The following is a 12,329-nucleotide window of genomic DNA, read 5'->3' as shown; positions in this document are numbered from 1 at the left end:
TATCGAAGAATGCGGATTACAGCATCCCAATGGCTATCACATGGTGACTGTAGGAATTGACTAACAACACTTACAGGAAAAGAAATGTTTGGACGAGTAATGGTGAGGTAATTCAGTTTACCTACAAGTCGCCGATATCTCCCAGGATCTCCTAAAGGCTCCCCCTATCCTGATATAAGTTTGACATTTGGATCCATAGGAGTGTCTACCGGTTTACAGTCTAACATACCGGTTTCTTTCAAGATGTCTAAAGCATACTTCCTTTGGGAAAGAACCACACCGGAATTGGATTAAGCTATCTCAATCCCTAAGAAATACTTGAGTTTCCCCAAGTCTTTAGTCTGAAAGTGGGTGAAAAGGTGTTGCTTTAGTTTCTGAATACCATTCTGATCACTACCTGTAATGACGATGTCGTCCACATAAACTACCAGATAAATACACTGCCCTGAAGAGTTATGATGATAGAAAACGGAATGGTCTGCTGTACTGCGAAACATGCCAAACTCCTGAACAATACAACTAAAGCGGCTAAACCATGCTTGAAGAGATTGTTTCAAGTCGTATAGAGAACGACGTAACCTGCACACTAAACGAGAAACCCTTGAGCAACAAAACCAGGTGGTTGCTCCATATAAACTTCCTCAGCAAGATCCCCATGAAGGAAAGCATTTTTAATATCTAACTGATAAAGAGGCCAAGAACGCATAGCAGCCATGGAGAGGAATAGACGAACAGAAGCTATCTTGGCAACAGGAGAGAAAGTGTCACCATAATCAAAACCATAAACCTGAGTATAACCTTTAGCAACTAAGCGGGCCTTAAGGCAATCAACCTGACCATCAAGGCCAACCTTAACTGTGTAGACTCAACGACAACCAACTGTAGATTTACCAAAGGGTAAAACAACAACATCTCAAGTTCCATTGGAGTGTAAAGCAGTCATTTCATCTACCATTGCCTGTCGCTAGCCTGGATGTGAAAGAGCCTCAGGGGTGCTCTTGGGAAGAGAAACAGAAGATATAGCAGAAACAAATGCAGAATAAGGTGAAGATAATCGATGGTAACTCAAAAAATTGTAAATGGGATGAGGATTACGAATAGATCGATTACCTTTCCGAAGAGCAATTGGTAAGTCAGCAGAAGGAGGTAGAGCCGGGGCAGGAGAAGCCGAAGGGATAGGAAGTGAGTTAGCAGGTACCTCGGCCAAAGAAGGAGGAACAGCGACACGATGACGGCGATGATAAGCCTGAAGTGGGCGAGAATGCACTGCATCAGGTGGGGAAATAATGAGAAGGGTTAAGACTTCAGAAACAGGAAAAGACTCAAAGGTGGAGAAGAATGGTGAGTCCTCAAAGAAGGTGACATCAGCGGAGAGAAAGTAGCAATGAATCTCAAAAGAATAACAACGATAATCCTTTTAAAGTCTAGAGTATCCCAAGAAGATGCATTTTGTGGCTTTGACAGAAAGTTTGTCCTATCCAGAACCTATCCAGGAGTGAGAATATGAACAAAGCAAGTACAACCAAAAACACGAGGAAGGATATAAAGTCGTTGGTCAGGGAAAAGAAGGGAATGAGGAATTTGATCGTGTAATACAGATGAGGGCATACGATTAATCAAATAACATGCTATAAGAACAGCGTCCCCCCAAAAACGAAAAGGAACATTACTATGGAGAAGGAGAGTACGAGCTATCTCAACAAGATGTCGATTCTTACGTTCAGCTACCCCATTTTGTTGAGGAGTATGAGCACAAGAAGACTGATGAAGAATCTCATGTTGGGACATAAATGAAGTAAATGATGCAGAAAAATATTCCCTAACATTATCACTGTGTAACACACGAATAAAAATATTGAACTAGGTTTGGATTTCAGCATAAAATTTCTGGAAAATAGAGAATAACTCAGCTCGATTTTTCATTAAAAATAACCAAATACATCGAGAATAGTCATCAATGAAAGTGACAAAATACTGAAATCCTAAAGTAGAAGCGGTCCGACAAGGACCCCAAACATCAGTGTGGACAAGTTCAAAAGGAGACTTTGCCCGATTATTCAAATGCTTTGGGAACGAGACACGAGTATGTTTCCTAAGCTGACTGGACTCACACGCAAGCGACGACAAAGATGAAAAACTAGGGACCATTTTCTGGAACTTGGATAGACTAGGGTGGCCCAGGCAACTGTGGATAAGGAGGGGAGCATCAATGGAAATGCAAACTGTAGAAGTTGAAGGCGAGGTGAGGTGATAGAGGCCTTGAGACTCATGTCCTATGCCAATCGTCTTCCCCGTACTCCGGTTCTGCAAGGTCACAAATTTATCAGAAAAAGTAATAGAGCGGTTAAGAGTATGAGTTATTTTGCTGATGGAGATAAGATTAAAGGAACACTCAGGAGTATAAAGGACAAAAGTGAGAGGCAGAGAAGGGAGAGGATGTGCCAAACCAATGCCTTTAGCCATAGTTTGAGAACCATTAGCTAAGATAACTGTAGGTAAGGCAAAGGTAGTAGTAATAGAAGAGAAAAGATATTTATGACCAGATATGTGATCAGAAGCACCAGAATCTAGAATCCAAGGTCCAAGAGAAGATGTGTGGGTAAGACAAGCAGAAGCATTACCAATCTGGGCAACAAAATCAATAGAAACTGACTTGGTGACCTGAGAGCGGAGATAGTCATCATACTCACTGTCAGTGAGGGAAATACCCTGAGATGTGGAGGAACTCAAAAGCTGAGGCGGCTGAGGATCAGATGACTGGGCCACGTGGGTAGTGCGGGGAGGCAGCCCATATAACTGATAACACCAATCACGAGTGTGGCCAAGCTTATTGCAATAGGTGCAATGAGGATGTTGACCTCTACCTCGGTTACCACTACGTCCTCCTCGAGAGTTAGTTTGAGAAACTAACACAAAAGAATCTGAAGTGTTATCAGATGGCAAAGTCTGAGTGGAGGAGATACGGAGGAGGCGAGCAAACACATCATCCAAGGATGGAACAGAGGAACTGCCAAAAATCTGATTGCGGACGGTCTCAAGATCTAGACGGAGGCCAATAAGCGTAAGAACCATGAAGAACTTGTCAATCTGTGTTCGTTGATCCCCAACATCAGTAGTAAGAGGCATCACGGTCAAGAATTCCTCCTTAAGAGAGGCAATCTAGCCAATATAAGTAGATAAATTCATGTCTTGTTGTCTGACATTGACAATAGAAGAAGCCACCTTATAAAGACGTTGGATATCATTCGTGTATAACCCTTTCGCCTGATTCCAAAATTGAAAGCATGTTTTGTAGGCCCGAAGATGAAGCAGAATCTTAGGATCAACTGATTGCCATAACACACTACATAACTATGCATCTATCTTCCTCCATTGTACTATGTCAACCTCAAGGATATCCGCCTCTTGCGTAACAAGGTGATCCTCATAACCTTGACCCATAAACCAAAGCTCCACAAAGGCAGACCAGGACAAATAATTTTCACTGCCAACCAATTTCTCTGAAGTAATCATAGGAGATCCAAATATAATAGAGGAAAAAATGGAACTTTTAGTAGTCATATCTACTTATCTAGAGAACAAAATATGTTTGGATTGAAGAGAGCCCTAATACGGCTTCAGATCGCGACTGAAAGAAGAAAAACCGGATTCCGCGACTGTGAGAGACCAAATAGTAAAGAAAAATAAATGTGGCACTACTGGAAGGGTAGAAGAACACTTCCTAAGACACGTGCAAGGCTCGGGGTGGAGAGGAAGTCACCGGAGGTCATCGGAGGTCATCGAAAAGGCTGTTTAGAGGGCCGACGGAGACAAAAAACCCTAAAAAAATGCACTTGTAGGGCTCGGATGGCACAAGCACAGATGGAGAGTGGCTAGACGGCGTCAGGCGAGGCTGGAGGTGGAAGCACGTGGCCGAAAAGTGCTCCACACGCCCTCACGCGCCGGCACGTGAGGTTCAGGCCACCAGAGAAGAAAAGCGCGTGGCCGGAGCGTGACTGAGATTCTCCCTCTAGTGCTTTGACAAAACTTGAAGATCTCCTCCTTGATGGTATGGTCGGTGCCGAAAAAGGACTTCACCGAGAAAAGTTGCCAGAAAAGTCGCCGGCGGTGAGGATTTTCTGACGACAATACGGTTGACCACAAAGTTTTAGGAGATGGGAAAGGTGACCGGAATGAAACAAGATCACTGAAAGGTTTCCCAATATTGATTCACAGATAAACCGGAAATAATTAGGTTTTTTTCTCCCTAGGCTCTAATACCATGTGAAAAGAGAGAAAAGGGAGAATCCCTAATTTTTGTTATTAAAAAACTGTTAATAATACACATTGGACTTGGGTATATATATACATGTTAGTGGGACCCACAATACAATAAGGAAAGAAAAGGAAAAGTAAATAACTGAAATAACTGTACACTATCTAACAATTTCCTTGTTTTTGAAAGCTTTTTGGTTTAGTTCCCACCAAATTGTCCAAAAAATGCAAAGAGAAGCGGCTCTCCACACCTTCTTCCTTTTCTTCCCTACAAAAGAGTCATGTCAACTTAACAGATTATCTTTCACCGAAGAAGTGATCACCCAAACTACACTAAATAAGGAAACAACATCTGCCATAGAATCCTTACTTTGGTGCAACGAAATAGAACATGATCCTCTCCCTCTAGTTTACAATGGAAATGTCTATCACTAGCAATCCCCCTCTTTTTTTAAGTTGATTTAAAATCAAAACTTTTCCCTAAGTGGCTTCCCAAACAAAAAAAAGCTCACCTTGAAAGGGACTCACAGATTCCAAATAATGCTTGTTGGAAAGGGGATTAACCTTCCAGGTTTCAATACCAAATAAAAAGATTTGACTGAAAAAAAAAAAAAGGCCCTTTTTAGCATCCTTCCACCTCAACCTGTATGTTTTTCTTTCTATGGTTCACTCTTTTTTTTGGTCAGATGTTTTCTTTTTCCTGGGAAGGATAACTCATCTTCCTGCTGCATATGTTTGTGCACTTCAATAAACAAATAGTTTGTTTCTGATCAAAATAAAAATAACACTAATAATAATTTGCTTTGTTCTTTCATGGCATCTCATAATTTGTATCATAAGTGAAGACACATTAATGCAGGATTGTCGAAAATGATAACATCTTTCAAGGTTCTTATTGTTGTTGACAGTACCAAAAAATAAATAAAGAAAAACAATAATACATATTTGATCAAATAATAATTTGCTTTGTTCTTTCATGGCATCTCATAATTTGTATCATAAGTGAAGACACATTAATGCAGGATTGTCGAAAATGATAACATCTTTCAAGGTTCTTATTGTTGTCGACAGTACCAAAAAATAAATAAAGAAAAACAATAATACATATTTGATTAAAACTAAGAGTTGGATCACTAGGGACGTTCAAATTCTAAACAAATGCCTAAGCCAATTCAAACAAATTGTTTCAGCTTCCTGACAGAAAAAGAGGAGAAAAAGAAAATAAAGCAAATATCTAGGCAAAGGTCAACACCGATTAGAACCATCTTGAGAGATAGGTAAATACTCCACTCTTGAAAATTGTTAAGATCAAGAGAAATGTGCCTTTTTTTTCATAGGCCAGGAGAGATGTGTCTCACAAATGGTGTTATAAAGTTGTAGAAATTGAGAATAATAAAATTGTATATTCAATCATATGTTTTTTACATAATCGGGTCCTTATTTGACATATACACAGAGAGCAAAATATGGAAAAATAAAAGTCAAACCAAACATTTAGCCTAAATATCAGATCTAATTGGGGCCTCAATCTTCTACCACAATATCCTACAAATCACCCCCCAAATCATATGGGATTTCCACACTCCCCCTCAAGTAGGATCATAGATAGCATATCCAACTTGCAAATAAAATCTTCAAAGCTAGATTTCTTTAGCCCCTTAGTGAATATATCTGTCAACTGTTCCCTTGTAGGGATATAAGTCATGCAAATAGTCCCCTTCTCAATTTTCTCCTTTATAAAGTGTCTATCCACTACTACATGTTTGGCCTTGTCGTGCTGAACAGGATTATGAGAAATACTAATGGCGGCTTTGTTGTCACAATAAAGTTTGATGGGGAGCTCTACTGTAATGTGTAATTCTTCCAATAGTTTCTGCAACCATAATCCTTCACACATACCTTGTGCAACTGCTCTGAATTCACCCTCAACACTACTTCCGACTACTACACTCTACTTCTTACTTCTCCATGTTACTAGATTTCCCCAGACATAGGTACAGTAGCCGATAGTAGAACTTCTGATTTTTGTTAATCCCGCCCAATCTGCATCTGTATAAATCTCTACCTTCTTACTGTCACCCTTCTTAAAGAATAGTCCTCTCCTTGGAGAACCCTTTGAATATCTGAGGATCTTATACACCGCTTCCAGGTGACTTTCCTTTGGTGAATGCATGTATTGGCTAACCACGCTTACGGCGAAAGCAATGTCTGGTCTAGTGTGAGAAAGGTAGATCGGTCTACCTACTAGTCGTTGATATCTCTCTCTATCCACGGGTTTTCCGTCGCTTTCCGTCCTTTTTCTTGCCTTGATAGGGGTATCGCTTGGCTTGCAACCAAGCATGCCAGTCTCAGTCAGCAAGTCAAGTACATACTTTCTCTGGGAGATACTAATTCCCTTCCTTGATTTGGCGACCTCCATTCCTAGGAAATACCGCATTTGACCCAGGTCTTTTACCTCAAACTCTGTGGCTAAGACCTTCTTCAACCTCTCCACTTCTCTTGTCATTATCTCCAGCGAGAATAATGTCATCAACATACACGATTAGGATGGTCATCCTTCCATCGTTGGACTGTTTGAAGAACATAGTATGATCCGACTATCCCTGTTGGTATCCTTGGTTCTTAATCACCTTTGCAAATCTATTGAACCATGCTCTCGGAGATTCCTTGTGACCATACAGAGATTCCTTCAATTTGCATACCCTGGTTTCTTCTTCTTCCTTACAAAACCCTGGTGGTAGCGTCATAAACACTTCTTCTTCCAGCTCACCATTCACAAAGGCATTCTTCGTATCAAACTGATGGAGTGGTCAGTCTAGGTTTGCTGCCAAGGATAAGAGAACTCGTATAGTGCTCAGCTTTGCCACTGGTGCAAATGTCTCAGTATAGTTGATGTCGTAGGTCTAAGTGAACTCCTTTGTAACCAGGCAGGCTTTGTATCGTTCTACTATGTCATCCGCCTTATATTTCACTGTAAATACCCATTTACAACCCATTGGTTTCTTCCCTCTCGGCAAAGTCATCACTTCCCAAGTCCCATTTTTTTCCAATGTCCTTAATTCTTCCATCACTGCCTCTCTCCATTCTGGAATCTCCAAGGATTCTTGAATGTTTTTAGGAATCTGGATTCTATCAAGGTTAGTCGTAAAAGCACGACACTTTGCAGAAAGAGCATTATAAAACACAAATTTCGAGATAGGATGGAGAGTACATGAACGAGGTTGCTTCCTAAGAGCAATGGGTAAGTCATTTGTTACCTGATTAGGATTGGAGCCAGACTCCTGAGGGGTTGGAACTATCACCGGTTCTGACTCTTTTAGTGCTTCAGAGGTGAGTGTCTCATTAGACTTCGATTTTGGCCTCCTTGAGTAGACGAGTGTTTCCCTATTTGTCTATATTTCCGTATCTCCCCTTGAGTTCAAGTGTCCTTCTATATTAGGCGAAGGGGTAGATATAAGGAACAGAGTGGATTTGAACACAGCAACATCAAGGTAGTCTAAGGTTAAGGTTGGTCTAGCTTCACTCACGGACTCCCCCTTAAGCGAGTAGTAGGGAGTATGCTCAAAGAATGTGACATCTAGGCTAACATATAGCTTCTGTGAAATTGGGTCATAGCATTTGTAGCCCTTTTGTGTGGAAGAGTAGCCAAGAAAGACACATTTAAGTGCTCTGGGATCCAATTTGTTCCGCTTAGGTGCGTGAGCGTGGACAAACACAGTGGACCCAAAGACATGAAGTGGAAGATGTGCAACAAGTTTAAAATGGGGAAAAAACTCTTGGAATTTCTGGAGAGGTGTGACAAAAGATAGGACCCAACTAGGCATTCGATTAATAAGGTATGTGGCTGTCAAAATGGAGTCACCCCAAAATTGTGAGGGCATGTGAAAGGTAAACAGCAAGGCACGAGCAACTTCAAGAATATGTCTATTTTTCTGTTCTGCAACCTCATTTTGCTGAGGGGTGTCAACGCAAGAACTTTGATGAATAATACCATTTTCTTGTAAATAAGTGCTCAAGGAGTGATTGAAATACTCGGTACCATTATTAGTACGAAGAATTTGAATTTTGGTATGAAACTGAGTTTGTATCATAGAGTGAAAATTCATGAAGACTAATCAAACCTCAGTTTTATCAGTCAACAAATATACCCAAAACAGGCGAGTATGATCATCAATAAAAGTAATAAACCATTTTTTATGAGTCCTATTAGGGGTACGTGAGCGTCCCCATAGATCACTATGAATTAGAGTAAATGGTATGGATGGTTTATACTTATATTTAGGAAAAGATGCACGATGGTGTTTGGCAAGTTCACACACTTTACACTAAAAATCCCATGAAGTTTTATTTGAACATAGTGAAGGAAATAAATGTTGCAAGTATTGAAAACTAGGATGACCCATCCTTTTGTGCCATAACAAAAGTTCACTTTCCCCAGGACTAGATGTAGAATTACAAACAGTAAGAGGACACTATCCACGCACATTAGCTTCATCGAAGTAATATAGCCCCTCACATTCCTTAGCACTGCTAATCGTCTTCCCCGATGATAGGTCCTGAAAAACACAATGAGAGGGTAGGAATTTAGCTAAGCAATTAGACTGTTTGATTAATTGGCTAATAGACAGCAAATTGCAAGATAAATTAGGAACATGTAGGACAGGGTTGAGAGTAATAGACTCAGAAATACGAATACTCCCTTTGCCAGCAACTGGGGATAAAGTATCATCTACAATTTTTACTTTTAAATTACCAGCACAAGGGGAGAATGTAGAAAATAAATGATGAACATCAATCATATGATCAGATGCACTAGAGTCAATAATCCAAGGAGTAATATGAGACGTGGTGCTAAGTGTTGTCAGAAAGGTACCTTTATAGGCTAAAGAACCAGAGGACAGAGTAGTAGAAGATTGACCAGAGGCTTGGAAATTAGAAAAAAGCTCATATAATTTCGCAAGCTGGTCAAAATTAAACCTCACATTAGAAGCTAATTGATGATTTTCTGTAGGTGTTTTGTCTGTCTGGGTTTCGGTGGAGGCTTGATGACTATGGGCTTTAATGAGTTGTCTAGGCTTCCAATCTGCGGGCTTGCCATGTCAAGTCCAACAAGTGTCTTTAGTGTGGCCCGTTTTCTTACAATGCTCACAATAAGTCCTCTTAGACTATCTTAGGTCAGATCCAGCGTAAGGCCCACGGATTACAAGTGCTAAAGCCTCGGGCACAGAAGTGAGATGTTCCCGCAACATCACTTTCCTTCTACTCTCCTCACGTTGCACCTCAGAGAAGACCTCTCGGACGGAAGGCAACAGCCAACAACTAAGAACTCTACTTCTAACATCGTCAAGCTCGCGATTCAACCCCGCTAAAAACTCGAAGACTCTCTCGTTCTTCATCTTCTTCTTGAATCGCACATTGTCACCCGTGCACTCCCATTCCTCTTTGCAACTGACATCGAGTTCTTGTCACAAACCCAACATCTCGGTGTAGTGTTCCGTGACTTCCCGATCTTCTTGCTTCATCTGCCAGAGCCGCGTCTTGAGTTCAAAGATTTAGGAAGCATTCTCGACATCGAAGTATGTTTCCCGTATCACATCCCACTCATCCTTTGTCGTCGGGAGGAACATGTAGGTTTTGCCAATGGCTAGCTTCATGGAGTTGATCAAGCATGAGGTGATGAAGGAGTTTTAGGACCGCCATTTATGGGATGCTGTTGCATCAGTAGAAGGTGGTCGCCGAGTCTCACCGGTAAGAAACCCTAGTTTTCCCTTTCCGTCAATAACAAGCTTGATTGCCTGTGCCCACTCTCTGTAATTCTTACCGTTCAATTTTTCAACGGTAAGATGGAGTGGGGAGTTGTCAAATGCACCGACCGAGCCCATGGAGGAGTTTATCTTCGACTCTCTTTCCTGGGTTGCCAATTGACTGGACTCATGGTTGTCTCCTTTTTGGGCAGCCATGGATTGATTAGGGTTTTAGAGCAATTTGTGCTCTGATACCATGTAGAAACTGAGAATAATAAAATTGTATATTCAATAGTATGTTTTTTACATAATCGGGTCCCTATTTAACATATACACAGAGAGCAAAATATGGAAAAATAAAAGTCAAACCAAACATTTAGCTTAAATATCAGATCTAATTGGGGCCTCAATCTTCTACCACAATATCCTACAAATCACCTCCCAAATCATACAGGATTTCCTCAAAAGTCAATGGCCCTTCATTCTTCGGTGTGTTAATTGATCAACTAAAAATTGGTATTCAATTAGATTCCCATTACTTAACAAAGTTATTCTAATAATTTATTAAACTGGTTCTGGAAGTTTTTGCAGCAAAGGTCAAGTGTTACTTCTAATTTTTAAGAGGAAAGTCAATTGTCAAGTGAAGCTTTAAAGGGCACCCTTTTGTCATGGCAAGGTAGTTTGGTTGGGTGTAAAAGGAGGAAGGTCCAGTAAACAGCTGCACAAGGCCTTTTTTGGCAGAGCTTTCAGGGTTGAAGTTCTAAGAATCCACAAATCATATGGCATTCCTGGTGCTGGCATTCAAGAAGGGAGTTTATCACTTCTTGATCATATTGATTGGATGGCATTGGCATGTTTTCTAGCCAGGCCTTCTTTTGGGCTTTCCATTTCTCTAATTTTGCCTGGCCTTTGTTCACCCCTTTAGGGCACTTTAATATATCATTAATTGCCTAAGAAATAATAAAAACAATAATAAAATGAACACCACCTAAACAAAAAGCTCCAAATATCATTTATCATTTCTTGTTCAAAACATGGGAAATAAAAGTGCAAACTACAATAAATCTACCCATATCCATAGCGCTTTTCCAAGGCAGAAACTATTTAAATATATAACGATTCATGCATTTCAATTAGGTAACTGATGCTTCATTTCCAATTGAAGTAGCAATTCGAAAATTTGAAACACTATGCAGCATCTCAAACCTGATATAACTGCAACTTTGTTGTACGTTGCACCCGAAACATCAGCACGTAAGACCACTTTAACCTGCGTACAACATGGGATATGCCACCACTAAATGGTAAAACATATGTACAAAAAAAAAATTGAAATATTGAACGGTAAAGAGACAAAAATTGAAAAAATCAATGACCTGAGGAAAACCATCCAGGTACTGCAATCCAGGATAAGTTTCCACAAGACCCTCGATGAACTCCGTTACCACATCTGCAACCACAATAACAAAAGCATTTTACTTCTAAATTGGGATCATTCCCATAATCGACGAGTTTGTTCCCTTGAAAGAGTAAAAATATTGAAGTCAATGGAGCAAGTGTGTATCAACGTATGAATCATAACTCTAACAATAAACCAGAACTAGAACCCCTTTACACAAATCAAACGTGTCTGGCTGCCGAGAAAATATAAACAAAACCTAATCAAGGACAAATAATCAGAATTGCAACATAATTTCCCTAACTAAAAGGAAAATGCTAAGAAGAAGGAAAAATTCAAACCATTTGGATCATTGATGAGTTTCTTCGCCTGGAAAGCCATGCCTGCGAATCTTCCTATGAACCCTCTCTTCCTTGATCAAATTCCACAGAAATTCCGCGAATCCAAGCGAGCCCTATCTGTGGTTTCTTAAGAAAGCAGAAACCAAATGGAGTGCTTTCTATACTATCTGTATCTATAAATAAATATAAACAAAACAAAATTAATAAACTTACTAATAAACAATTTATAACAATAACGATAATTATAAAGATGATAATAATAATAATTAGAAGGTGCCTGAGGCGTGGGTGCAGCCGTGCTGAAGAGGAAGGGGACTTGAGAGTTGGTTGTCTTGTTGGAAGGTGAAATGTTATTAAATTACATAAATACCCTTACCTCTTCCACGATTGTATTTCATGTCCTCCCGCATTTTGAAAAAACATTTTGAAAAAATTAAGTGAAAAAAGATACCAAACAAAGAGAGGTCATAGTTAATAGCAAATCAAAATATTTATGATCCAAACACAACATGGAAGGAGATCAACAAATTTTTTCTTAATTTTTTAATCTAAAATCTTCATTCCTTTGCTTCTTCGACATCTTCAAACCCC

General features: G+C 40.0%; 1 protein-coding gene across 3 annotated transcripts in view; it reads right to left on the bottom strand.

Annotated features, from left to right (window-relative positions):
• LOC100245056 (putative 3,4-dihydroxy-2-butanone kinase) overlaps positions 1-12,070 on the bottom strand; it is an 83,768-nt gene extending 71,698 nt beyond the window's left edge. The window contains exons 1-4 of one of the 3 annotated variants that reach the window (XM_059733937.1): positions 12,016-12,070; positions 11,739-11,905; positions 11,375-11,448; positions 11,205-11,268 (exon numbers count right to left, since the gene is read on the bottom strand). In XM_059733937.1, the coding sequence (XP_059589920.1) occupies positions 11,205-11,268; positions 11,375-11,448; positions 11,739-11,778 (178 nt within the window). In that variant the 5' untranslated portion in view covers positions 11,779-11,905; positions 12,016-12,070. Of the gene's footprint in view, positions 1-8,738; positions 8,811-9,127; positions 10,259-11,204; positions 11,269-11,374; positions 11,449-11,738; positions 11,906-12,015 lie in introns of those variants that run through there. The other 2 variants (XM_010665604.3, XM_059733938.1) reach the window with 2 other exon arrangements.
• Positions 12,071-12,329: the final 259 nt, after the last annotated feature.

The sequence above is a fragment of the Vitis vinifera genome, chromosome 17 (assembly GCF_030704535.1).
Source record: "Vitis vinifera cultivar Pinot Noir 40024 chromosome 17, ASM3070453v1".
NCBI lineage: Eukaryota > Viridiplantae > Streptophyta > Magnoliopsida > Vitales > Vitaceae > Vitis > Vitis vinifera.
The sequence above is the reverse complement of the archived record's forward strand: the minus strand, read 5'-3'. Positions and strand labels throughout refer to the sequence as shown.